The sequence below is a fragment of the Acipenser ruthenus genome, chromosome 35, assembly GCF_902713425.1.
Source record: "Acipenser ruthenus chromosome 35, fAciRut3.2 maternal haplotype, whole genome shotgun sequence".
Classification (NCBI taxonomy): Eukaryota; Metazoa; Chordata; class Actinopteri; order Acipenseriformes; family Acipenseridae; genus Acipenser; species Acipenser ruthenus.
In genome coordinates, this window is record NC_081223.1 from 11,208,978 (window position 1) to 11,236,080 (window position 27,103).

At 45.1% G+C, this 27,103-nt stretch overlaps 2 protein-coding genes across 3 annotated transcripts in view; both read left to right on the forward strand.

Annotated features, from left to right (window-relative positions):
- Positions 1-17,213: 17,213 nt before the first annotated feature.
- Positions 17,214-25,600, forward strand: LOC117395581 (vacuolar protein sorting-associated protein 72 homolog). 2 transcript variants are annotated; one of them, XM_059007699.1, is made up of 6 exons: positions 17,214-17,321; positions 21,363-21,515; positions 21,879-22,002; positions 22,356-22,532; positions 23,096-23,240; positions 23,977-25,600. In XM_059007699.1, the coding sequence occupies exons 1-6, from the start codon at positions 17,229-17,231 to the stop codon at positions 24,368-24,370; spliced, it is 1,086 nt and encodes a 361-aa protein (XP_058863682.1). In that variant the 5' UTR covers positions 17,214-17,228; the 3' UTR covers positions 24,371-25,600. The 2 variants fall into 2 exon arrangements, with proteins under 2 accessions (XP_058863682.1, XP_058863681.1); XM_059007698.1 differs by lacking the exon at positions 17,214-17,321 and adding an exon at positions 18,854-19,406.
- A 667-nt stretch (positions 25,601-26,267) lies between these two features.
- LOC117395582 (tropomodulin-4) overlaps positions 26,268-27,103 on the forward strand; it is a 15,779-nt gene continuing 14,943 nt past the window's right edge. The window contains exon 1 of the mRNA XM_059007700.1: positions 26,268-26,357. The gene's annotated coding sequence lies outside the window, so the exon portion shown is untranslated. The remainder of the gene's footprint in view (positions 26,358-27,103) is intronic.

The following is a 27,103-nucleotide window of genomic DNA, read 5'->3' on the forward strand; positions in this document are numbered from 1 at the left end:
TGCTTTACCACACCTCTCTGTGCTTTACAATGCTTCTCTATGCTTTACCAGACCTCTCTGTGCTTTACAATGCTTCCCTATGCTTTACCAGACGTCTCTGTGCTTTACAATGCTTTACTGTGCTTTCACTGTGCTTTATTACTCTTTGCTGTGCTTTTACAATGTTAAACTTTTATAAGGGTTAGTTTACCATGGTTTGTTTTTTAATATGCTTTACCATATGGACTGGAGGGAGCCCCCTTTCTCTTAGGGGGGTGAGGGAGGGAGGGAGGGAGCAGTTTAGTCTCCGTGCCTCAAGCCTTCCCTGGACTGGAGGGAGCACCCTTTCTCTTAGGTGAGGGAGGGAGGGAGCAGTTCAGTCTCCGTGCCTCAAGCCTGCCCTGGACTGGAGGGAGCACCCTTTTTCTTAGGGGAGGTGAGGGAGGGAGGGAGGGAGCAGTTCAGTCTCCGTGCCTCAAGCCTGCCCTGGACTGGAGGGAGCACCCTTTCTCTTAGGGGGGGTGAGGGAGGGAGGGAGGGAGCAGTTCAGTCTCCGTGCCTCAAGCCTGCCCTGGACTGGAGGGAGCACCCTTTCTCTTAGGGGGGTGAGGGAGGGAGGGAGCAGTTCAGTCTCCGTGCCTCAAGCCTGCCCTGGACTGGAGGGAGCACCCTTTCTCTTAGGGGGGTGAGGGAGGGAGGGAGGGAGCAGTTCAGTCTCCGTGCCTCAAGCCTGCCCTGGACTGGAGGGAGCACCCTTTCTCTTAGGGGGTTAGCAGTTCAGTTTAGTGAAGCATGAAGAGTCATGTTACTATGAGTCATTCTTTCTCTTGTGCATGTTTTCAAATCATACACCATGGTACCGGCACACAGCTGAGAGCATTATTATTTATAAATCCAGGCTGAAGGCAGAGTGCAGTTCAAATCTCGGCCAAACAGCAAAGAAAGGAAACATTTCTATCAAGTTTAAACACAGAATCGACATTGACGGTAGAGTTAAAACGACTTCACTTTTACCACTTCCTTGTGCTGTAGGTCAAACTCACTCCAACAGTCGAGCTGCAGGAACTATACGTGACCTACAGCTCCCAGGAAGCAGCAGTTTATCCATAGCGCTGCATCTGAAATACTACATCGTAATCATTCGAAAATATGAAAGTGGCAAATATTGTCCTAAGAGACACGGAAATTGATTTGAATAAAAATGAAGGTTTTACATCGGCCAGAATTTTAGGATTGAGACATCATTAAAGAAAAAAAAAAAACTATATAAACCTAATTTTGATCTTTTATTTAATATCATGTAATCAAAGAAACTAATGATATCGCTAAAAAAAAAAAAAAAAAAAAGTCTACCGGAAGGAAGCCATGATAGCAGTGCAGTGTTTCATGTTAGATTTTAAAAAGTCACATTTTTCTTTGCCAGTTTTTGTTGTTATATATGGAAAACTACTAAGCTGCGGTGTGCAATTCAATATGTTAACGTGAAGTTATTCAGCAGGTTTCATTCGACTCTATGAAGCAAAATGAGTTCAGTCTTCAGGGGGACGCTAAACTGTTTGAAACCCGGATTCCTGGCACATTACTCATTAACTACAGTGGGAGTGCGGAAAACTTCAAAGGCATTCCTGTTTATCTCTTATACACCATCTGAACTGACCCTCAGCTCTAACTGCTAGAGCCACACTGCCTCCCAGTCCCTCCTCAGCTCCACTAGAGCCACACTGCCTCCCAGTCCCTCCTCAGCTCCACTAGAGCCACACTGCCTCCCAGTCCCTCCTCAGCTCCACTAGAGCCACACTGCCTCCCTCCCTCCCAGTCCCTCCTCAGCTCCACTAGAGCCACACTGCTTCCCTCCCTCCCAGTCCCTCCTCAGCTCCACTAGAGCCACACTGCCTCCCTCCCTCCCAGTCCCTCCTCAGCTCCCCTAGAGCCACACTGCCTCCCTTCCTCCCAGTCCCTCCTCAGCTCCACTAGAGCCACACTGCTTCCCTCCCTCCCAGTCCCTCCTCAGCTCCACTAGAGCCACACTGCCTCCCTCCCTCCCAGTCCCTCCTCAGCTCCACTAGAGCCACACTGCCTCCCTCCCTCCCAGTCCCTCCTCAGCTCCACTAGAGCCACACTGCCTCCCTCCCTCCCAGTCCCTCCTCAGCTCCACTAGAGCCACACTGCTTCCCTCCCTCCCAGTCCCTCCTCAGCTCCACTAGAGCCACACTGCCTCCCTCCCTCCCAGTCCCTCCTCAGCTCCCCTAGAGCCACACTGCCTCCCTTCCTCCCAGTCCCTCCTCAGCTCCACTAGAGCCACACTGCTTCCCTCCCTCCCAGTCCCTCCTCAGCTCCACTAGAGCCACACTGCCTCCCTCCCTCCCAGTCCCTCCTCAGCTCCACTAGAGCCACACTGCCTCCCTCCCTCCCAGTCCCTCCTCAGCTCCACTAGAGCCACACTGCTTCCCTCCCTCCCAGTCCCTCCTCATCTCCACTAGAGCCACACTGCTGAACAGCTGTTAGCGATGATGAAAGCTAAGTCTTATCTCCACAATAAGGCTTATCATGTTTGGCCAAGAATGTTGTTTGTTTAAAATCGTTTTTTTTTTTTATTTCTTAAAGATATGTGAATTTGAAAAATAGGCACCAGTTTGATGTTTTACTGGCTGGGTGTCTTTTCAAGGCCATTCTCAGGTCAAATGAAACTCCTTCAAACTCAATCAAATCATTCAAAAAACTTCAACGAGGGCAACTCCTTGGAGTCTTGTGGTTAATAAACTCTGCTTATTGATTTTACACAATCTAATGGACTATAGCTTTTGCAAAAACCATCAATGCATTCAATCCAAAACAAGGAAATGATTATTCCTTTTTGAAATCAATTCCCGTATCCCTTTTAATCAATTCCGTCACGTCATCGCTGATCAGAATTGCAGTGGAGCAGCGTTCTGTTAAAATGAGCTTCTCACAACAGCGGCGACACGTGACTTCAACTGAAACCGCTGTTTGTGAGTCGATGAAACTGGCTTTGAATGAAAGAAGCAGTTGAACAATCGCGTCTCTAAATGATCTATTCCGGTTCCTTCGAAGGTCGCTGTTATGCAATGAAAATGACTCCTTAACAGCCCTAGCTAGAAAAAAAAAGGTGTGTGTGTGTGTGTTTAAGAAACCGTATGATGAGGTCTTTTGAAAGGACTTTGTCTGATTTGTAACACGTTCAACAAATAAGCTGACCTTGAATACTTTCTCTAGTGAGATCATAAAGGAAACACACACACACACACACACACACACACACACACACACACACACACCTTTAAAGATGGTGCCTGGTTCTACACCAGACTTATGAAACATCTGTTTGTAGGGCATGCTTTCAGATAACGTTGCCCCTTCCTAGGTTGTCTGGAGGGTAAATTAGTCCTTACCTCCGCCTCTTTATTCTTGTTATCGACCAATCCGCTGCGTCCCCTGATTGACTGACATGCCATTCAGCCAGTAACGTGACCCTGACACCACTGCTGAGACAAAATATTTTCTAAAATAAGTGAGAGGTTGAATTATTTGAACCTCCTTCAGCCACGGCATCTATAATTCTGCCTGTTTTTTGTTTTGTTTTTTTACAATGGGAGATGGTATTAAATTCTGACGGGTCGTATTGTGGTATCAGAAACTGCTACCCTTGTTTATACCCCTCTTCTCTGCATCTTTTCGAGGGGCAGTGATGGTTTTTTTTTTAACAGCGAGGTGAGCGAAACGGCACACGGTATTCCAGGAGGGGTCTAACTGGGGCTTCGCATTATCTTAGCATCTCTGCAGACCATGCTTTTGCCTAACACTTTTAATTGCATAGATGCTTTTAATCATGGCTTCACTATAACCTCTATCCCAAGTAAACAGTAACTAGCATTTCAGTGATATCATTAGCGAGGTTTGTCTACAGACAAACTACCCTTCTCTAAAAACACATAATCTAACGCAGGCTGTGACGTCCTTATCAGCTCGATAACATGCAAACACACGCTTTTTTTTCTCATCCTGTGTGGTTCTAGTGATGCTACCCACGCACTTTTTAATCTGCGATTGAAATAAAACCTGGTTTGTTTTGCGCTTGCTGCACAGGCGGTCGTGCAGATAGTTTATTTCATGTTTCTGTATTAGTGTTAACTTTTATTAAGGTGATCAAAACAGTTCAATACCTCCTTCAGCCACGGCATCTATAATTCTGCCTGTTTTTTGGGGTTTTTTTTACAATGGGAGATGGTATTAAATTCTGACGGGTCATATTGTGGTATCAGAAACTGCTACCCTTGTTTATACCCCTCTTCATCATCACATTACGGTTAGGAATACAGATTACCCATGTTTTACAAACGGGGAATTGCCCGTGTTTGAGACCTAGTCAGCAAACATCTTTTCATATTACATATTTTCCTTATATAATCTTAGGAAGGTAGTGTAACCCACATTGGGAAAATAGGCAACAGTAACAATTGTATCCATGTGCACTTAATAGCAATGCATTCAAATGATTTAAGTGAGGAGCCTTTTTCTGACACAGTATGCTACTGTATGCATTTTAACCCTGGGATCGAAGGACAAAGATACAAAACACGGATCCCACTGGCCTGATCCGTGCTTTACTGTCGGGAGATTCAGAGAAACCGGAGCTTGAGAACATGCAAAACGGTTTTCAGTTTACATTTCATGACAAGGTTCCGCTCGCAATGCAATCAGTCGACACGTATGGGCTTGTCGAAATGCAAATATCTTCTCGTGCTGACACAGAGAGATCAAATGCCACGCGATCGTTCAATCTGAGTCTAGCCCGGGCTGGTCAACACATGTGCGTGTCAGTGTTACTGTCCTGAAGGAGCGGCGTTCTGTTTGAAGTTGAAAGCAATGTAGTCTTGCCTCTTTCGTCCTTTTGTTCAAAGAACAAAGAGTTTGGGGTCCTTTTTTTTCAATTCCTTTTTAAAATCGACTCCCAGTTCCTGTTCCCTTTTAATCAATTCCGACACGTCATCGCTGATCACAATTGCAGTGGAGCAGCGTTCTGTTAAAATGAGCTTCTCACAACAGCGGCGACACGTGACTTCAACTGAAGCCGCTGTTTGTGAGCTGTTTATGGCATCTCTAAAAATCTCAATTTCTTCTGAAGGAATGATCCCATTGAGACGGAGGCCTCGTTCACAAGGGGGTCCTGGCAAGATGACCACAGACAGACAGACCGCAGTCATTTCACCTCATTACAAAACAGCAACGTCACTCTAAAAGACAACATCGTGCATTCAATTTGGGATCAGAAGCATTTCCACTCCGCTGATCTCTGGGAACTTTTAAAATCAACGTAACCCACATCCTTCGCTGATACATTTGGGTTATTTAACTGATCCTATCCCGGGATACTGTGGTCCTCCAGCCTATTTCATACCACAGGGGGCGCTGTGACTAAATGCTGATCGGCCAACACAGGACCAGCTCCAAGGCCCCTGATAAAAGTAAAGCTGAAGGGAACACGGAGCCCACTCTGCGGCTTGGAGCTTCAGGTTTCAGGAGACTGTAGGTTTCAGGGCGCTGCGCGGCACACCAGGCAGGGAGACTTGGGGGGGTTTGATACAGCAAACCTCAAACTAGGTCTCCCGGGGGTCTCCTGGAACCAGCTTTCAAGCCGCTGTTCCTGAAAGTGTGTCTCTAATGACTGTGTATTTACATTGTAGTTACATAGTAATTACATATCTACTTACACATAATCACAGTGTTATTATACATAGTTACAATGTACTTAGTGTGTAACTCCTTTTGCATGATATATGTCAGTACTGAATTGTATCAGAAAACGGATTAGGGTTATAGCATGCAAAAACGTACACATTAAATACACTGTAATAATAACATTGTAATGCATCTATTTACTAAGTAACTGCGATGTAAATACACAGTAATGAATGGAAAGTCTTGCTGTTGAAATATGCAAATCAAATCTCAGCAGTGGATAAACCCGGATCCCCAAATCTTTATAACTATCAAATGAGTTGGGGGGGTACAATATATTCTTATTAATATCTTATTTGGGGGGGGGGGTTAATATATTCTTATTAATATCTTATTTGTATCCGTGGCGTGAACGATGTATGCTGTGAAAGGACCGGACAGCATGTTCGTGTTCAGGCTTCTGCAGCATTTTACAAATAAGCGCGTCACGTGTCGGATTATCCGTGGGAGCTGATCTCGAATCCTGTGTTTTTCGCATTTGTTTGTGCGCTCTGACAGTGGCGCAACTTTCCCACGCACATTTTTTCAAACAGATAACACAGCGTTTTAGTATCCAGTTACCAGCTGGCAGTAAACTGGGATGCAATTTTTTTTTTTTTGAGTTGTTGTTTGTTTTTTTCTTATTTCTCATTTGTATAAATAAAAAAAAAACTTCTCACCCCCCAAAATGACCTTTTTGAGGTTTGACATGTAAGGTGGGTTCAGTCCATTTGGCACGTCGCAGCACGCTGGGCATTTTTCCCCCAAGACGTTTGAAAATAATTACGATCCCCAGTGACTGCATCACAAAACTAGATCTATCACTGTGACAAAAAATAAAAGTTTCTAATTACTGCGTCTTTACGCGGTCGTTACTCAGTTAATACGCGTGTGCTTACACCGAACTACATCCTGATGTAACTATCACTATTTAATCATATCCTGATGTAAGTATCACTATTATCTGCTGTATTATTGAATTGTGGTTTGTCACACTTGTACTTTGCTTGAACAAAAGTTATTGTATTTCTTGCTCTTATTGTATTACTTGTATTGTAACACTTGAAATGTATTTGCTTACGATTGTAAGTCGCCCTGGATAAGGGCGTCTGCTAAGAAATTAATAAATAAATAATAATAATAATAATAATAATAATAATAATAATAATAATAATAATAATAATAATAATCCCCTTCGAAAAGGATTCCAGTTCCTGAACGAGTTAATAATAACGAGACACCCACTTTCATAACCTTTATAGACCAGAAACCTTTGAGACTTGATCCAGATCTCAATGCAAGCTGGCCTGTTTTTTTTCACTCTGGGGTAAAAGTCTATCATGCGAACCACTCTGGATAGTCTCTATAATCTGCCTCAAACCCATATAACAAAAGAAACCAGATAAAATAGTTGTGCGGTGATTTGACACTTTCCCACGCTCTTTTCCCTGCAACCATTAGAGATTTGCTTGGCAGTGGCATTTTTCTCTGGTTTTACTGCGCTGTAACCTTCTGTCAGCATAGTTTCAAAGACCGCTTTTATGATAGGCGTTATATTTATCAGAGCTCCGTGTAAATTATCCATATCGCTAACCCACGGAATTTGTAAAGGTATGATATAATATTAACAGGCATCCTGGGAAAAACTAGGATTGTCCATGTTTAAAATCGTTCCCCCCCTCGCCATTCAAAAATAAAATCTCAGGGATTGTTTGTTTAAGAATTAATATTCTGTTCGACGTCGTGGATCGTGTCTAGTTTTTAATTTATATAAACGTTTGCTCAAAAGAACCGACTTTCGCTGTGTTTGTCAACTGGAAGTGTGTTTGAAAACAAACAGCGGAGGTGCGTCTAGGTTTTTGATCCCATGGCAACCACACTCGCTTATTTCAATTTAAATCTATTAATGCGCTTGTAAAAATCTTCTTTTCTTTCTATTTAACCAAATATTTTAATTTATCCTTCTGTGTTCTACCTTTATCTCGTTTTAATTCTAAAAGTACACAGTGTCGTGTTGTGTGTAAAGTGTTGAGATGTTTGGTTCACTGATGTTTGAGAGGGGGATCCTTCGAAGGAACTGGAAAGCGAATGGGATTTGAAAAACAGCAACCCTGGTTTGAATATGTTTTCAAAGGTAATGCAGTGACCGCGTTGCTATGGAAACGGGGCCAGGCACTCACCTAAAACTCCAGGGGACCTTCTGCGGCCTGCATCAGGGGGAATCCCCACCCTGGCATACTTTTACGGGCACTCTGTATGTCAGGAAACAGCATCAGGAAAGTACCTGCAGAAATGCCACCAGGCCTCGCCAACGCACTCTAACCACAGCGGTATTATTATTATTATTATTATTATTATTATTATTATTATTATTATTATTATTATTATTTAGTCATTTAGCAGACGCTTTTTATCCAAAGCGACTTACAGAGACTAAGGGGGTGAACTCTGCATCATCAACAACTGCTGCTGCTGCTGCTGCTGCAGAGTCACTTCCAATAGGAGCTCGTTTGTTTTACGTCTCACCCGAAGGACGGAGCACAAGGAGGTGAAGTGACTTGCTCAGGGTCACACACACACACACGCACACACACACACACACACACACACACACACACACACAGGGAGTCAGTGGCTGAGCCGGGATTCGGACCTCCTGGTATCAAGCCCCCTTTCTCTAAGTGTGTGTGACTCTGAGCAAGTCATAATAATAATAATAATGGTCTGAGAAGTCAGTGCACTGCGATCACTTTAAAGATAGATGCTCCAAGTCTAATCAATGGAGACTTTGGGACTGAGAGCAGTGGGAAATGTAACTATTCACCCAGTCCCAGACTGACACTGAGAAATGCTGATTCTACAGAGAGGAGGAACGTGCATCAGCTGATCTGAAAAACACAACTCAACAGAAAACACTATGAAAAACACACCGAGAGAGAGAGAGAAAGAGAGAGAGAGAGACATAGAGGGAGAGAGAGAGAGACAGAGAGGGAGAGAGAGGGGGAGAGCTGCGCTTTACCAGACCTCTCTGTGCTTTACAATGCTTCCCTATGCTTTACCAGACCTCTCTGTGCTTTACAATGCTTCCCTATGCTTTACCAGACCTCTCTGTGCTTTACAATGCTTCCCTATGCTTTACCAGACCTCTCTGTGCTTTACAATGCTTCCCTATGCTTTACCAGACCTCTCTGTGCTTTACAATGCTTCCCTATGCTTTATCAGACCTCTCTGTGCTTTACAATGCTTCCCTATGCTTTATCAGACCTCTCTGTGCTTTACAATGCTTCCCTGTGCTTTACCAGACCTCTCTGTGCTTTACAATGCTTCCCTATGCTTTACCAGACCTATCTGTGCTTTACAATGCTTCCCTATGCTTTACCAGACCTCTCTGTGCTTTACAATGCTTCCCTATGCTTTACCAGACCTCTCTGTGCTTTACAATGCTTCCCTATGCTTTACCAGACCTCTCTGTGCTTTACAATGCTTCCCTATGCTTTACCAGACCTCTCTGTGCTTTACAATGCTTCCCTATGCTTTACCAGACCTCTCTGTGCTTTACAATGCTTCCCTATGCTTTACCAGACCTCTCTGTGCTTTACAATGCTTCCCTATGCTTTACCAGACCTCTCTGTGCTTTACAATGCTTCCCTATGCTTTACCAGACCTCTGTGTGCTTTACAATGCTTCCCTATGCTTTACCACACCTCTCTGTGCTTTACATTGCTTCCCTATGCTTTACCAGACCTCTCTGTGCTTTTCAATGCTTCTCAGTGTAGAGCTGCACCCATGGGAATGTGTGTTTTGGTGTTGCAGCAAAATAAAGAACTGTTTTCCCAGGGCTCTCCCCTTTCAGTGCCAGCCCAGTAGCGTGCCTGGATGCAGTGTGTACCCTGAGTCAGTACAGTACAGTACAGTACACTGCTGTTGAAGTCACCTGATTTTACACTGAGAGACACACCCTGAACAGCTGCTAAATACAAAAGGAGCTATTCAAACACATTATTATTATTATTATTATTATTATTTATTTGGCAGACTTCTTTATCCCAGGCGACTCACACAGGTGTTACAGGGCAGCACAGGGTTACAATGCAAGCTTCATATTTAAATACAGTGTAGCTTACAGTAAGTGCAAATAATAACACTACTAGAATACAATATGAACTAGGATGCTATGTATAATAATAACACTACTAGAATACAATATGAACTAGGATGCTGTGTATAATAATAACACTACTAGAATACAATATGAACTAGGATGCTATGTATAATAATAACACTACTAGAATACAATATGAACTAGGATGCTATGTATAATAATAACACTACTAGAATACAATATGAACTAGGATGCTATGTATAATAATAACACTACTAGAATACAATATGAACTAGGATGCTGTGTATAATAATAACACTACTAGAATACAATATGAACTAGGATGCTATGTATAATAATAACACTACTAGAATACAATATGAACTAGGATGCTATGTATAATAATAACACTACTAGAATACAATATGAACTAGGATGCTCTGTATAATAATAACACTACTAGAATACAATATGAACTAGGATGCAGCCAGTTAGGATCACAGCAAGTTAGATCTACAGTGACATGTTAGCAGTACAGAGACTGCTATTAACGCAGTGTTAAGGTGCTCAGCTAAGTTCAAGGACTGCTCCTCAGTTGTAGTTGCTTGCCAAAGATACACACCATGTAACACAGACCAGATCACACATTTATAAAGGTAAAAACCATCTGATGGCGCTTTGGCTGAATTTGCCTTTTGTTTCGCCGGCAGTACACTGGCTGTGCACTAGATGGCGCCGGCATAGGGAAGCATTGCAAAGCACAGAGAGGTATGGTAAAGCATAGGGAAGCATTGCAAAGCACAGAGAGGTCTGGTAAAGCATAGGGAAGCATTGTAAAGCACAGAGAGGTCTGGTAAAGCATAGGGAAGCATTGTAAAGCACAGAGAGGTCTGGTAAAGCATAGGGAAGCATTGTAAAGCACAGAGAGGTCTGGTAAAGCATAGGGAAGCATTGTAAAGCACAGAGAGGTCTGGTAAAGCATAGGCAAGCATTGTAAAGCACAGAGAGGTCTGGTAAAGCATAGGGAAGCATTGCAAAGCACAGAGAGGTATGGCAAAGCATAGGGAAGCATTGTAAAGCACAGAGAGGTCTGGTAAAGCATAGGCAAGCATTGTAAAGCACAGAGAGGTCTGGTAAAGCATAGGCAAGCATTGTAAAGCACAGAGAGGTCTGGTAAAGCATAGGGAAGCATTGCAAAGCACAGAGAGGTATGGTAAAGCATAGGGAAGCATTGTAAAGCACAGAGAGGTCAGGTAAAGCATAGGGAAGCATTGCAAAGCACAGAGAGGTATGGCAAAGCATAGGGAAGCATTGTAAAGCACAGAGAGGTCTGGTAAAGCATAGGGAAGCATTGTAAAGCACAGAGAGGTCTGGTAAAGCATAGGGAAGCATTGTAAAGCACAGAGAGGTCTGGTAAAGCATAGGGAAGCATTGTAAAGCACAGAGAGGTCTGGTAAAGCAAACCCAGGTGAACTGTAGTAAATGCAGAGTATAGCCATGGAGAAATGCAGAGCAAAATGACTGTGGTCAAATGTTCTAAGTTTAAATCAACATTGCAACACTGTGACCTTTTAACTTGGCATAAAAATGACCTTTAAGAAGGTAGTCAAACAGAAACCTGGGTCTCTAAGGAGGTGACATCTAATTGATGTCATCTCCAAGGTAATAAATCTGCATTGTGCATCAAACACAGAGAGAACAATTTAAAAAGAACAAACAGTAAGGATGCGTCCGTGATCGTTTGCCTACGCACCCTAGATTACAAAATAAAACACGACTGTGCTAGAGCAGGCACACGCTGTGACAGAGATCAATGTAACACAGTCACGTACTCACCTCAATGAATCATGACTTGAGGATTTAAACAGCCCTGTGACCGACAGGGCAGCCAACAGAGAGCCAACGAAATACTCTCGACAGTGCCAGCCTCAGAGGCACTACAGTGGCAACGGTTCTGTGTTACACTGAGGGGCGATGGCAGCACAAGTATAGGGCAGCTACAATGGGGTGAGGCTGGTAGAACGGGACCACAGTGTGCTAACTATACTCTCAATGATCTTCAATGGCAATGCAGACAGACAGACAGACAGACAGACAGACAGACAGACAGATAGGGGCACTACAATGGCAATGGTTCTGTATTACACTGAGGGGCGATGGTAGCACAAGTATAGGGCAGCTACAATGGGGTGAGGCTGGTAGAATGGGACCACAGTGTGCTCACTATACCCTCAATGATCTTCAATGCCAGCGAGTCCGATCGAAATGAACATTTATTTTTTTTGACACTGCAGCACGTGCCCTGGCTGCAGAAGCCATCTGCTCCACCGGGTGAAGAAAGGGATGCGATTCATCGACGCACGGAGAAGCATTACAGCCCTGACCTTGCAGTGGCCAGTATCTCCCAGTTCAGCGAGTCGGAGTGGAGCGTTGCTAGGCTGGAGTACAGTTTGTACAACAAACAGAGCTTCTCTCGTCACATTCCTGAGACAAGCCTTCTGCAAACTTCGCTTACAGACAAGTCCGAACCTGTAGCCTCGCTTCTTTCTTTAAGATGCAAGCATGTGAAATAATCTGGGAGGGGGAGGAGGGGGGGGAGGGGGGGGGGGGGGGGGGTATTTATCGAGTCCTATTCCAGGTTCTTATTTAATCTTATTTACTTCCTTGACCGGGATTTTGTAGCTGGTCATGAATCTGTGTTTAGCAAGGCGTTTTATTTTTGATATACCCTTGAAGTGATTCTGTGCCAGAATTGAGGGTCAATGGTTTGAGATGAATGACAGCAGGGGTCGGACTCCCACTGCATAGCAGTTTGAGCCATTCCTAGTTTTCCTATGAGTTTAAAAAGACGCACCTGAGCTTGTTACCTAGACACACTGTTTCTAATCAAGCTCCTAGTAAAACCAGGAATGGGTTCCACTGCTTTGCAATAGGAGTCTGATTCCCGTTCGTTCTATTTTTTTTTTGGGGGGGGGGGGCAATGCAAAACCTCTGGCTGTGCTGTGCCCCAGCTTTGCCCCAGACAGACTACCCCTGCGGCGTGACGCAGCTGAACCTGCCCCTAGCAGGCGGATGTGTGTCTCTGCATGAAGGATTGCATTCCCTTGGGTAGTTTAAACTGCATCTGAGAAGCTGCGGTCAAAACCAGCTGATCTCTTCGTCACCGTGTGGGTCACGCCCTCCCCCCCTGCATCCGGCAAATAGCACTGCAGTTCTCATGACTAAAAATAATGGGTGCGTTCACGGCACGCAGACTTTCGTCATTCTGCGTAAAATCTGCACAGAATCAATGAATTTTCAGAATCTGCGCAGACTTATCACAGTCTGCGTGGCGTGAACGCAGCCGTTGTGTTGCATACCGTCCGGCGGCCATCTTGGCTCAAAAGTAGAGCAACAACCTTGGAGCCAAGATGGCTGCCTTTGCAAAAAAAAACACAAAAAAAAAACGTTGAATTGGTTCATTAGAAAAAATGCGTGGAATGTGGTCAGGCGGGGATTCAGTCGTTATTGATTATCAATTAACCCCTTGGCCACATCCTAGCTATAGATGAGGATGAGAGAGAGAGAGAGAGAGAGAGAGAGAGAGAGAGAGAGAGAGAGAGAGAGAGAGTTGAGAGAGGTTAGTTCCTGCTTCTTGACAGCCAGAGCTTGGTCGCTGTTTTGCTTAAATGATTTATTTGTGGAAGCGTTTTGTTTGTTCTCGTTTTGTTTCTTCCCGTTTTTGTTTGTTCCTGTTTGATAATAATAAAAGTGAGCGGAGAAGCCCTATTTTTAACGGGAACCGCAAACTGAAAACAGAGGCCCAGGCAAATCCCAAACACACACACAGAGTATTCTGTACAAGGACAGCATTGTCTGTAAGCATTGCAAGCAGGGTTATTATTATTATTTGTTTATTTAGCAGACGCCTTTATCCAAGGCGACTTACAGAGACTAGGGTGTGTGAACTATGCATCAGCTGCAGAGTCACTTACAATTACATCTCACCCGAAAGACGGAGCACAAGGAGGTGAAGTGACTTGCTCAGGGTCACACAATGAGACAGTGGCTGAGGTGGGATTTGAACCGGGGACCTCCTGGTTACAAGCCCTTTTCTTTAACCACTGGACCACACAGCCTCCCATTGACAGGGTCAATTCCTGTTTATCAATTCCAAGGAATCGGAATCGATATTTTAGCGATTCAACTGCTGCTTTCATCCGAAGCCAGTTTAAGTGACTCACAAACAGTGGATTCAGTTGAAGTCACGTGTCGCCGCTGTTGAGAGAAGCTCATTTTAACAGAACGCGGCTCCACTGCAATTCTGATCAGCGATGACGTGTCGGGATCGATTAAAAGGGAACAGGAATAGGGAATTGATTTTAAAAAGGAATTCAAAAATCAGGAATTGACTCTCAACCCTGGTTGTCACCAAGGGCAACGTGCGTCAGTGATTTCCAATTGAAAGCCTATTCACTTGTATTGAAACACACGCACGCACACACACACACACACATATACACACATACACACACGCACGCATACACACACACATATACACACATACACACACGCACGCACGCACACACACACACATATACACACATACACACGCACGCACACACACACACATATACACACATACACACGCACACACACACACATATACACACGCACGCACACACACACACACATATACACACATACACACGCACGCACGCACACACACACATATACACACATACACACGCACGCACGCACACACACACATATACACACATACACACACGCACGCACGCACACACACACATATACACACATACACGCACGCACGCACGCACACACACATATACACACATTCACACTCACGCACGCACACACACACATATACACACATACACACACGCACGCACGCACGCACACACATATACACACACGCACGTACGCACGCACACACATACACACATTCACACGCACGCACATATACACGCACGCACGCACACATCAGACTATATTTTCAAACCGAACAATTGAAATGTGTGCTCTACAACAAATCTCCCATAATTATGTCTTTCCAAGCAGCTCTCTGTAAGACTTTCTTTCTTTTTCTCTCCTCTTTTTTCCCTTCTTTCTTTTTCTTTCCCTCTCCTTTCTTTTTTCTCTCCTCCTTTTCCCTTCTCCTTTCTTTTCTCTTTATTTCTTTCTCTTTCCCCCCTTTTTCTTCCCCTCACTCTTTTTATATTTTCTTTCGCTTTCTCTTTCTTTCTCAGTTTTTCTCTTTCCTCCTCTCTCTCTTTTCTTTCCTTCTTTCCTCACACCAGGAGCTTATGCTTTGTTGTTTTAGTTTTATTTTGGTTTGTGTTTTTTTTTTTTTGCGGTTGCATTCCCACGATGTCTGGGATCGTGGGAGAAGCCGCGGGCCTCAATTAGGAAGCTGCAGGTCGATTGTTTTCACATTCCTGGGGGATGAAGTCACTCAGCCCTGCCGGGGAACATCGCGTCCAAGGTTTTATTTTTTCAACAGAGTGTTTTGGAAAATGTGAGTCAGACAGGCAGACAGGCTAAACTGTCCGTGGGTGGCATTGGGCGACCTCCAGCATTTAAAGAGACGATACTCTTAATAAAACTCCAGAAAGTACCAGTTAAAAAAAGAAATCTCGCGTAGTTACACTTCTGCATTTTTCTTTTTGGAATTTTTCAAATTATTTTAGCCTCTTATTGCTTTTAATCTAATATTCCACTTAATCCTTAAATGTTCTATAGTAAAAGCCCAGGAAAGTACAATTACATCAACATTGTAAGCTTCAAAGAATTCAGAGAAACGCCGCTGGAGTTTCGGGTTTAATTCCACATGGAGAGAGAGGATTGTGGGAACTGAGAGATAATGTGCTTGAACTGTAGGAGGCTGTGTGGTCCAGTGGTTAAAGAAAAGGGCTTGTAACCAGGAGGTCCCCGGTTCAAATCCCACCTCAGCCACTGACTCATTGTGTGATCCTGAGCAAGTCACTTCACCTCCTTGTGCTCCGTCTTTCGGGTGAGACGTAGTTGTAAGTGACTCTGCAGCTGATGCATAGTTCACACACCCTAGTCTCTGTAAGTCGCCTTGGATAAAGGCGTCTGCTAAATAAACAAATAATAATAATTATTAAGACACTTTTATCCAGAGCGACTTACAGAGACTAGGGGGGGTGAACTATGCATCATCAACAACTGCTGCTGCAGAGTCACTTCCAACAAGAGCTCGTTTGTTTTACGTCTCATCTGAAGGATGGAGCACAAGGAGGTTCAGTGACTTGCTCAGGGTCACACACACACACACAGGGAGTCAGTGGCTGAGCTGGGATTTGAACCTCCTGGTATCAAGACCCTTTCTCTAACCACTGGACCAGCCTTAGGGTTCGGGTTCGGGTTATATCTGCATGATAACATTATAATTTCGTGTAAGTACACAGTAATGTATTACCATCTGCCCCTCTCACTTATGAACCAGTGATACAGCACTGCCGTTCTCTAATCTAACCAAACACATCCCTCAACGGAAATGCACAGGCATTTAAAAGCTGCGAGTCAGGGCTTGGGATCGATACGACAGCTCAGTGATATGTAATCATGCTTGGCTTGTCAGGTATGTGAGCAAACCTGCTGGTGTTTCCAAACAGACCGTCAAAACCGACCTCCAGCCACTGTCAAGTTGAAATAGTTTCAAAATCCCTTCACAGAAACCTCAAAACGGCGTTCCTGAACACATACCAACACACGGGCTCTGTATTTTAAGATAAGGCGTATTTGACATGCATTTGTTTGTGGGATAAGGGAGCCAATATCTTAAACCGAAAGTCTTCTGCTTACTGTCGACCAGCCTACACCCTGTCCTTGCATGATAGCTGCATGACGCTAGTTGCATCAGTGTTTCAAACATCTTAATGCGTGTATTCATCTATTCGCCCTTGTCTGTCTCACTCTTTTTATTTTTAGTTTAAAGCACCTCTCTCTGGCCTCTCTAGAGCTCCCAGATGTGTTTTCTCTCTAGGTCCTGCTGGTACACCAGAGTGCAACCGTTAAACTGTTCCCCCCCTGCAACACTCTGCCCTGGCAGATAACAGCAACGCATCAGTGTTGCCGGGGGGACAGGTTAGTGTTTACATAAACCGCGTTTCCGTGGAAATTTAGCCGCCCCGCATTGGCTGACCAATCAAGCGACAGAGTGGGCGTGAACATGGAATCCACGCCCTGCTTGTAATATCCTCGTGTCGTTTTTTTTTTCTTTTTTTTTTTTTTCTTTTTTAAGCAACAAAAAGCTTCAAAGAATTCAGAGAAACGCCGCTGGAGTTTTGGGTTTCATTCCACGCGGGTCACGGAGAGAGGATTGTGGGACGAGAGAGATAATGTGACTGAACTGGCCCGGTGAGATTTATTTGCAGCCAATCTCCCCATGGGCCAGATAACAACACCATTGTTGCAGGGTCTGCGCATATTTACCGAGGCGTTGACCTCAGATTCCAGAGAGTCTTCAAACTTTTTAAAGGTAACAGAGGCACCGTGTACACAATGAAACCATTCTCTCCCAACCCTTACAAAAGCGTCCCACACTAAAAGCACACCAAAGTGTAGTAAAGCACAGTGAAAGCATTGTAAAGCACAGAGAGGTCTGGTAAAGCATAGGGAAGCATTGTAAAGCACAGAGAGGTATGGTAAAGCATAGGGAAGCATTGTAAAGCACAGAGAGGTGTGGTAAAGCATAGGGAAGCATTGTAAAGCACAGAGAGGTCTGGTAAAGCACAGGGAAGCATTGTAAAGCACAGAGAGGTGTGGTAAAGCATAGGGAAGCATTGTAAAGCACAGAGAGGTCTGGTAAAGCATAGGGACGCATTGTAAAGCACAGAGAGGTCTGGTAAAGCATAGGGAAACATTGTAAAGCACAGAGAGGTCTGGTAAAGCATAGGGAAGCATTGTAAAGCACAGGGAGGTGTGGTAAAGCATAGGGAAGCATTGTAAAGCACAGAGAGGTCTGGTAAAGCATAGGGAAGCATTGTAAAGCACAGAGAGGTCTGGTAAAGCATAGGGAAGCATTGTAAAGCACAGAGAGGTCTGGTAAAGCATAGGGAAGCATTGTAAAGCACAGAGAGGTCTGGTAAAGCATAGGGAAGCATTGTAAAGCACAGAGAGGTCTGGTAAAGCATAGGGAAGCATTGTAAACGCTGGTACAGCACAGGCATGTTAAAGGGGCACGCTGCTGTACATGCGTACATACGAACGCCTCCACTATATCCTCCATGCTGGGGATTTCACCCCCAGAGAGGGGTAATAAAGTCCTGGAAATGACATACCAAAACAGCAAAACAATCAGGTGCTGTTGAGGACAGCAGGGTGAACTATCGTAAAAAAAAAAAAACAAAAAACACACAACCAGGAGTTTTACTGCAGAACGAAACTGAAATGGAGTATTTGGAGTCTGTGTTTATTCTGGTTTTGTTCTCCTTTGTTATTTTCTGCCTGCTTATCTTTACAGCATTTCACTGCCAGCTGAAGTCTGTTTAATGAGTAGAAGAGCCTCCCTTTCTCTTTCTCTGCTCCAGAAGCACAGAGCAGAGGGAGGCTGTTCAGAGAGTATAAGAGCCTCCCTTTCTCTCCCTTTCTCTGCTCCACCAGCACAGAGCAGAGGGAGGCTGTTCAGAGAGTATAAGAGCCTCCCTTTCTCTTTCTCTGCTCCACCAGCACAGAGCAGAGGGAGGCTGTTCAGAGAGTATAAGAGCCTCCCTTTCTCTTTCTCTGCTCCACCAGCACAGAGCAGAGGGAGGCTGTTCAGAGAGTAGAAGAGCCTCCCTTTCTCTTTCTCTTTCTCTGCTCCAGAAGCACAGAGTGGAGGGAGGCTGTTCAGAGAGTATAAGAGCCTCCCTTTCTCTTTCTCTTTCTCTGCTCCAGAAGCACAGAGCAGAGGGAGGCTGTTCAGAGAGTATAAGAGCCTGTCTTTCTCTTTCTCTTTCTCTCTCTCTGCTCCAGCAGCTGATTCAAAAGTCTATTCAATATTTTATATTGAGTTGTGCTGCCACCTAGCGCACGAACTGAAAATTGGCTAGCGGATCGATTAGTTGAGCCTCAATCCATTTGCAGGATGAGCAATCGATCTGTAATGGCGTTCGTCTTGTTGTTACAGAAAAATTAACCGGCGGACACACAAGTTATCTCAATACTCGCTAAAAAATTAAATTGCGCTCATAACGGCAGTAATATTGGATTAAGCGAATTGTTAGCAACACAACGAGAAGGTCACATTAATTTTAAATGATACGGAGTCAGTCAGGAGTCGTACTTTATCAGAATTTCACTTAAGTGTTTATTTTTGTGTGTGTTCAAATCATTTTGAATTTAAGTTGCTTACACACAAGTCGTTTTTTGGTACTGTAGGAAGCATACTCGGTTGACATTTTCGTTTGCCCGATACAGTGCTGTTTTTTTTTTATATATATATATAGTTTAATTGAAATAATCTAAAATGAGTGTGGCGGAAAGTCGCGCTCAGCGAAAGACGGCTGGAAATTTGATGTCTAAACTCCTGGACGCTGAGGAAGAAGACGAATTTTACAAAACCACGTACGGGGGATTTAATGAGGTAACCGCGCCTTTAAAATGAAAAAATAAAATAATACAAGCCTTGATATATTTAAATATACATTCCTAAATACTATATGACACTTTACCAACCCCTTCTTGACTTGTCACTATTATTATTATTATTATTATTATTATTATTATTATTATTATTATTATTATTATTATTATTATTATTATTATTATTATTATTATTCCTCCAGAGCCACTACGGGCAGCATTGTGGAGTAGTGGTTATGGCTCTGGACTCTTGACCGGAGGGTTGTGGGTTCAATCCCAGGTGGGGGGGACACTGCTGCTGTACCCTTGAGCAAGGTACTTTACCTAGATTGCTCCAGTGAAAACCCAACTGTATAAATGGGGAATTGTATGTAAAAATAATGTGATATCTTGTAACAATTGTAAGTCGCCCTGGATAAGGGCGTCTGCTAAGAAATACATAATAATTATTATTATTTAATTTTAACACAGTTTGTGTGAACTCCGTGGAGTTTGAGAAGTTGACCTGCCGTAACTTTGGGGGAAAAAAAATGTATTTAGATTCTAAAATATACATAAATATTAAGTTGGTACACGGTGATTTGAATGCATTTCTTATACTAAATAATAGGACTGTAAAATGATTGCTCTGTGCAGAGAGAGTCTGATTCCCGTCTCTGCGGATCTCTCCGTGCAGAGAGAGTCTGATTCCCGTCTCTGCGGATCTCTCCGTGCAGAGAGAGTCTGATTCCCGTCTCTGCGGATCTCTCTGTGCAGAGAGAGTCTTATCTCCGTCGCTGCGGATCTCTCTGTGCAGAGAGAGTCTGATTCCCGTCTCTGCGGATCTCTCTGTGCAGAGAGAGTCTGATTCCCGTCTCTGCGGATCTCTCCGTGCAGAGAGAGTCTGATTCCCGTCTCTGCGGATCTCTCCGTGCAGAGAGAGTCTGATTCCCGTCTCTGCGGATCTCTCTGTGCAGAGAGAGTCTGATTCCCGTCTCTGCGGATCTCTCTGTGCAGAGAGAGTCTGATTCCCGTCTCTGCGGATCTCTCTGTGCAGAGAGAGTCTGATTCCCGTCTCTGCGGATCTCTCTGTGCAGAGAGAGTCTGATTCCCGTCTCTGCGGATCTCTCTGTGCAGAGAGAGTCTGATTCCCGTCTCTGCGGATCTCTCTGTGCAGAGAGAGTCTGATTCCCGTCTCTGCGGATCTCTCCGTGCAGAGAGAGTCTGATTCCCGTCTCTGCGGATCTCTCTGTGCAGAGAGAGTCTGATTCCCGTCTCTGCGGATCTCTCTGTGCAGAGAGAGTCTGATTCCCGTCTCTGCGGATCTCTTTGTGCAGAGAGAGTCTGATTCCCGTCTCTGCGGATCTCTCTGTGCAGAGAGAGTCTGATTCCCGTCTCTGCGGATCTCTCTGTGCAGAGAGAGTCTGATTCCCGTCTCTGCGGATCTCTCCGTGCAGAGAGAGTCTGATTCCCGTCTCTGCGGATCTCTCTGTGCAGAGAGAGTCTGATTCCCGTCTCTGCGGATCTCTCTGTGCAGAGAGAGTCTGATTCCCGTCTCTGCGGATCTCTCTGTGCAGAGAGAGTCTGATTCCCGTCTCTGCGGATCTCTCTGTGCAGAGAGAGTCTGATTCCCGTCTCTGCGGATCTCTCTGTGCAGAGAGAGTCTGATTCCCGTCTCTGCGGATCTCTCTGTGCAGAGAGAGTCTGATTCCCGTCTCTGCGGATCTCTCTGTGCAGAGAGAGTCTGATTCCCGTCTCTGCGGATCTCTCCGTGCAGAGAGAGTCTGATTCCCGTCTCTGCGGATCTCTCTGTGCAGAGAGAGTCTGATTCCCGTCGCTGCGGATCTCTCTGTGCAGAGAGAGTCTGATTCCCGTCTCTGCGGATCTCTCTGTGCAGAGAGAGTCTGATTCCCGTCTCTCCCGTCTTTTTTTACATACTATTTCATTATTTTTTACATATAATTACCCATTTATACAGGAATCAGGAGATGACGAGTATAAGAGTGACCAGTCGGCGAGCGAGGACGAAGTGGACAGTGACTTCGACATCGACGAAGGGGCCGAGCCGGACAGCGACCAGGAGGAATCGGAACCCAAGAGAAAGCGCCGTGTGGTCACCAAGGCTTACAAGGTAACCGCAGCCCCGGCCTGAGGACGATGTGCGCTACTGTGCAGAAGCGGTACACATAGATTGAAAATCATTTTAAAACTGTGAACATTTCTGTTTTTAAAGAAAATGCTACGTTATGCAATGGTAGCACAAGGGCAGTTACAATGGGGTGAGGCTGGTAGAATGGGACCACAGTGTGCTGACTATACCCTTCCCCAGTGATCTTCAATGGCAGACAGACAGACAGACAGACAGGGGCACTACAATGGCAATGGTTCTGTAGTACACTGAGGGGCGATGGTAGCACAAGTATAGGGCAGCTACAATGGGGTGAGGCTGGTAGAATGGGACCACAGTGTGCTAACTATACCCTCGCTGTTTCAGGAACCCCTCAAGACCGCAAAGCCGAACCCCAAAGCCCGGAAAGCCTGGGCTCAGCCCAGCGGATCGGAGAAGGTGAAAGAGGAGAAGAGAGAGCCTTTCGAACTGCAGGGCGATGTCGGAGAGAGTGAGCGTTGATTTACCAAAACCTTTGATTGTGCTTTGCTTCGAGGGGAATGGCTATTTTAGAGCCCTAGTTGTGATTGGAAGCGAGACTCCCGTTGCACAGCGGTGCGATCCAGCTTGATCAGCCCCCAGTGTGTCTAGCTAACAAGCACAGGCGTGTCTGATTAAACTCCTAATGAAAACCAGGACTGGATCACACTGCTGTGCAGCGGGAGCCTCGCTTCCATCCCCTGTTGTGCTGCGTCACAAATAGAAGCACGCAACTGTTAGAGGCGTGGAATTATCGTCAATTTCTTTTACAGTTTTCTCTTTGGTCTGAGCTGTTCTCCCCTTCCCCCTCCCTCCCCTCTCCAGACAGGAAGTCTGTCCGTCAGTCGACCACGGAGCACACGCGGCTCACTTACCTGCGCCTGCAGGAGAGGCAGGTGCAGCCGCGCAGGAGAAAGGGGCCGCACCACGACCGCCCGCTCACCCAGGAAGAGCTGCTGGCAGAGGCCAAGATCACAGCCGAGATCAACCTGCGATCGCTGGGTAAGGAGAGGGAGACTCGCTCCCACAGCGCTGCCCCCCGCACGCCACTGCACAGCACAGCACTGTACAATACAATACAATACAATACAATACAATACAACACAATAGCCATGCATTTTTATATAGCGTCCTCCCTTCACTCCGCGGCCTCCCAGAGTGCTGTGCAGAATCACAAACACAGCAGGAGTGTGTTCACCACACTCCCAGCTACAACCAATGAGAGAAAAACACCTTCAAAAAAAAAAACAGGATGCTTTCAGACTTAATCCAGTGTTTCAACCTGCCCGATGATGTCGTCCGGGATAGAGTTCCACAAGCGAGGAGCTCAGCGGCTGGTTTCTGATCCTTAAAAGTTTCCTGTTTTAAATCGTTGCAGTTGCCCCCCTCTTTCAAACCTTTTCGATCCTGAAGCTGTTTTTGTCGTGAGTCTCAATCTGTTCGCCTCCCCCATCTCCCTCCCCTCCCTCCCTCCCTCTCTCCCCATCTCCTTCTCTCCCTCCCTCTGTCCCTCCCCCCTCCCCATCTCCCTCCCCCCTTCCCTCCCTCCCCATTTCCCTCCGCAGAGAACTACGAGCGTCTGGAGGCTGACAAGAAGAAGCAGGTCCACAAGAAACGTCGCTGCGACGGGCCCTTGGTCCGGTTCCACTCGGTGCTGACCCCGCTGGTCTCCGAGACCCACCTCAAAGAGGAGACCGTCGACGTGGAGGGGTAGGGTGTGACCAGAGGGGGCGCTGTTTTTTTTGTGCACAGCAGCGTCACCCATTCCAGGTTTTACTACCAGCTTGATCAGCCCCCAGTGTGTCTAGGCAACAAGCTCAGGTGTGTCTGATTATTAAACTCACAGTGAAACCAGGAACGGATCACACTGCTGTGCAGCGGGAGTCTTAATTCCAATCACAATTACTAAAATAATTTTTAGACATTGATGATACCCAGAAAACCTGCAGGGCTGTTGGCTGTCCAGAGTCAGGGCTGGCCAGTTCAAGAGGGGTACGTTTCTAAACAGGACTTATCCAGGGCTGGAAATAAGACTCCCGTTGAATGGCAGTTTGATCCAGTCCAGGTTTATGAGTTTAATCAGACACACCTGAGCTTGTTACCTGTACACCCTGTGGCTAATCAGGACTGTATTCGGGAATGGGTGACACTGCTGTGCAATAGGAGTCTTATTTCCATCCTGGCGATTGTAATGTCAGTACAGTCTAACTGCAGTTAAAATCTAATTCCAGTACAGTCTAGTCTAGTGCAGTTACAATGCAGGGATAGTAATTGCACAAGGGTTTGATCCACTCCTGGTTTCACTAGGAGTTTAATAATAAGACACACCTGAGCTTGTTACCTAGACACACTGGGGGCTGATCAAAACCCCTAAGTATTCTGGGTAGTAACATCCTGGGTATTTTTAAATCCTGACGGTTTTGTTTTTTTTTCTTTTTCTGCTCAGGCTAGACCAGGACCCCCAGCAACAGCCCACCCCCCCCAGCACCGCGTCTCAGGACCCCCCCCAGCCCCCCACGGGGCAGTGCGCTCGAACCTTCATCACCTTCTCCGACGAAGAGACCTTCGAGAGCTTCTTCCTCCGTCCACGAGCCCACCGCCCTCCGGTGCGAGAGATCTGCCCCGTGACTCACAAGCCAGCTCTGTACCGAGACCCCATCACAGACATCCCCTACTCCAACATCCGCGCCTTCAAGATCATCCGAGAGGCGTACAGGAAGTACGTGACAGCGCACGGGCTCCCCAACACCGCGGCCGGGGGTCTGGGGAGCCCCGGGGACCCCAACTCCAGAGGGACCCGCCAGAAAATCATCATTAAGCAACGCATGTCTGCCACCTAGTCCGAGAGAGCGACACTTTTGGAATCGAAACGCAAGCGCAGGCATTGTAAACCCGGTTTTGTTTTCAGATTTTTCAGATCAGATTCCCAGTTCCAGTTCCTGTTCCTTCGAAGGGAGTTGATGTTTCAGAGACCTAATAATCATCGCGATTGTCTGACCTGCTTCTTTCATTCGAAGCCAGTTTCATTGACTCGCAAACAGCGGCTTCGTTTGAAGTCGCGCTCAGCCGCTGTTCCGAGAAGCTCATTTTAACAGAATTTGTTCATTTTGATCAGCGATGACATGTCGGAATTGATTAAACGGGAACCGGGAACCGAGTTTGAAAAAAAAAGCCCTGTTTCAATCCGGTAGTTCCTGTTCGAGTCGCTGATTCAGTATTTGAAATATTTTTTACAGCGTCGTTCTCCTATACGTTGCGTGCATCCTTTGTATTTCAGTCTCGTTGTAAAAAAAAAAAAAATCCTTTTTGTTGTAATAAAACAGCTTCTGAAAATGAGAGAGTTTTTGCTAATGTAACTTTTCTGTTTGGTATGTTTCACGTTAACCCAAGCAATTATAAATCTTCAGTTATCATTTTTTTTGGTGTCATCATTCAGAGTGGTACTTGAATATTATTATTGTGTGTTTAGTTAGGAGACGCTTTTATCCAAGGCGACTCAAACAGAGACTAGGGCTTGTGAACTATGCATCAGAGTCACAGCAACATCTCACCCGAAGGACGGAGCACAAGGAGGTGAAGCGACTTCCTCAGAGTCACACACAGCGAGTCAGTGAGTGAGCGAGCCAGGGTTTGAATCTAATATCCAGTATTCATTTTTGAGAAAACTCTTACCTGGCTTAGAGCTGCTTTTTTCACTTGACTGTAGAATCCTTGACCTTTCAACTCTGCCAGCTGCATTACCCCTCGATTATTTAATTAATAATATGTGTTTACTGACATGAAGCGAGCATTATGCACGTCTTCGTAATCTGTAGGCATGCCTTTTAAAAATTGCTTTTAAAACTCAACAGCGATGCTTGCTTTCACTAGCTTCCATCAGTGTGAATCCTGTGTTTAATCTGCAGATCTGGCCAAAAGCTTTGCATCACCTAGAATATTATTCTAGACATAATTCAATATGTTAACGTAACATCAGCCTTAATTCCCCTTTGCAAAGCAGTAATTAGTTCATTCTATGTAGAGGGTGATGCAAAACGTTTGGCCAGAGCTGTAGGCGTTATTTTTTTTAACTTGCACTTCACCAGAGTGTCCACTAGAGGGTGCTGTGGTTCCAGACTGTAGGAGCTGCCACTGTGAATGACACAGCAGTTGGCAGGGGGGAGGTTGAAAGACAGAAGGGTTCTGACACACAGGGCAGCTTGGCAGCTGTCAAACCCAGGCAGCTGAAAACACCCAACCATCTGGTAAAGTCACCTGCATCTCCGAGCTGCGTCTGCAAATAAACGAGCCTTTAGCAAGCACTGTGATATCTTTTGTATACCCGCCTGCATGACAGCCTCAGGCTGTGAGAATTTCAATCTCCGCTCAGTAATCAGGGATATAGAAACACACTCGTGTGTGAAAACGTCAGACCGCTCTGTGCTTTAATCAGGCGTCTTAAACCACTTCTAAAAAGTCTCCAGCGTTTTACCGTGTGTGGCTCTGTGCTCCTTTTCTCTTTACTGTTTTAAAGGAATTGCATTAAAGTACACTATGTCTACCACTAGGTGTCACTGTGGACTCGATCTTTTCCTCCTCCAACGCCCAAACTGACACTGATAACCAGTTTGTAAATGCGATCTCTCTCTCTCTCTCTCTCTCTCTCTCTCTCTCTCTCTCTCTCTCTCTCTCTCTGAAAGCCAAAATAATAAAATGCTGATCTCACAAACGGCTCACAGTATCCCTGCCTCAGCAGAACTGGGGAGGGGAGGGAGGGAGGGGATAATAAACTGACCGCTTTGAACAGACAGCTTGGCTTTCACAGGAGCAGCGCACAGACTGTAAAAGGTAGGTTTTGCTCTATGGGAGGCTTGCAGACCCCTTTTGGGAGCTGATTGCTGGGAGCTGCGTTCAGTTTATTAAGACTGGCGCGTTGTGCTTGGGTGCAGGTGGACGGTTTGAGGGTCGAACGCGCGCGATCGATTTGAGCCGGCCGTTTCAGAGCAGCGTTTGTAGCAAGTTAGAAAAGTCGGTCTGTTTTATCAAAGCTGTGTTGGGCAATGAGGCAAAATGAAGTTGTTTAAGATCAGCTTTTAAGAGCTCTAGTTTTTCAGTCTGATGTTTTGAACTGTTTTTAGTGCAAGTCATTTTTTTTTACATATAATTTAATAAGTTTATGTTCTGTGCTGAACATTTTTACTTTCAGTGGGATGTGTGTGTTGTGCTTTATTATTATTATTATTATTATTATTATTATTATTCTTATTAAGTAATACTTAATAATAATTTCTTTGATTACACAATGTTAAATAAAAGATCTAAATTATGTTGATATAATTTTTAATTTTTTTTTTTATGTTTCAATCCTAAAATTCTAGGTGATGCACAACTTTTGGCCAGATCTATCTATCTATCTATCTATCTATCTATCTATCTATCTATCTATCTATCTATTAATTAGTCATTTAGCAGACGCTTTTATCCAAAGTGACTTACAGAGACTAGGGGGGTGAACTATGCATCATCAACAACTGCTGCTGCTGCAGAGTCACTTCCAATAGGAGCTCGTTTGTTTTATGTCTCGTCCGAAGGAC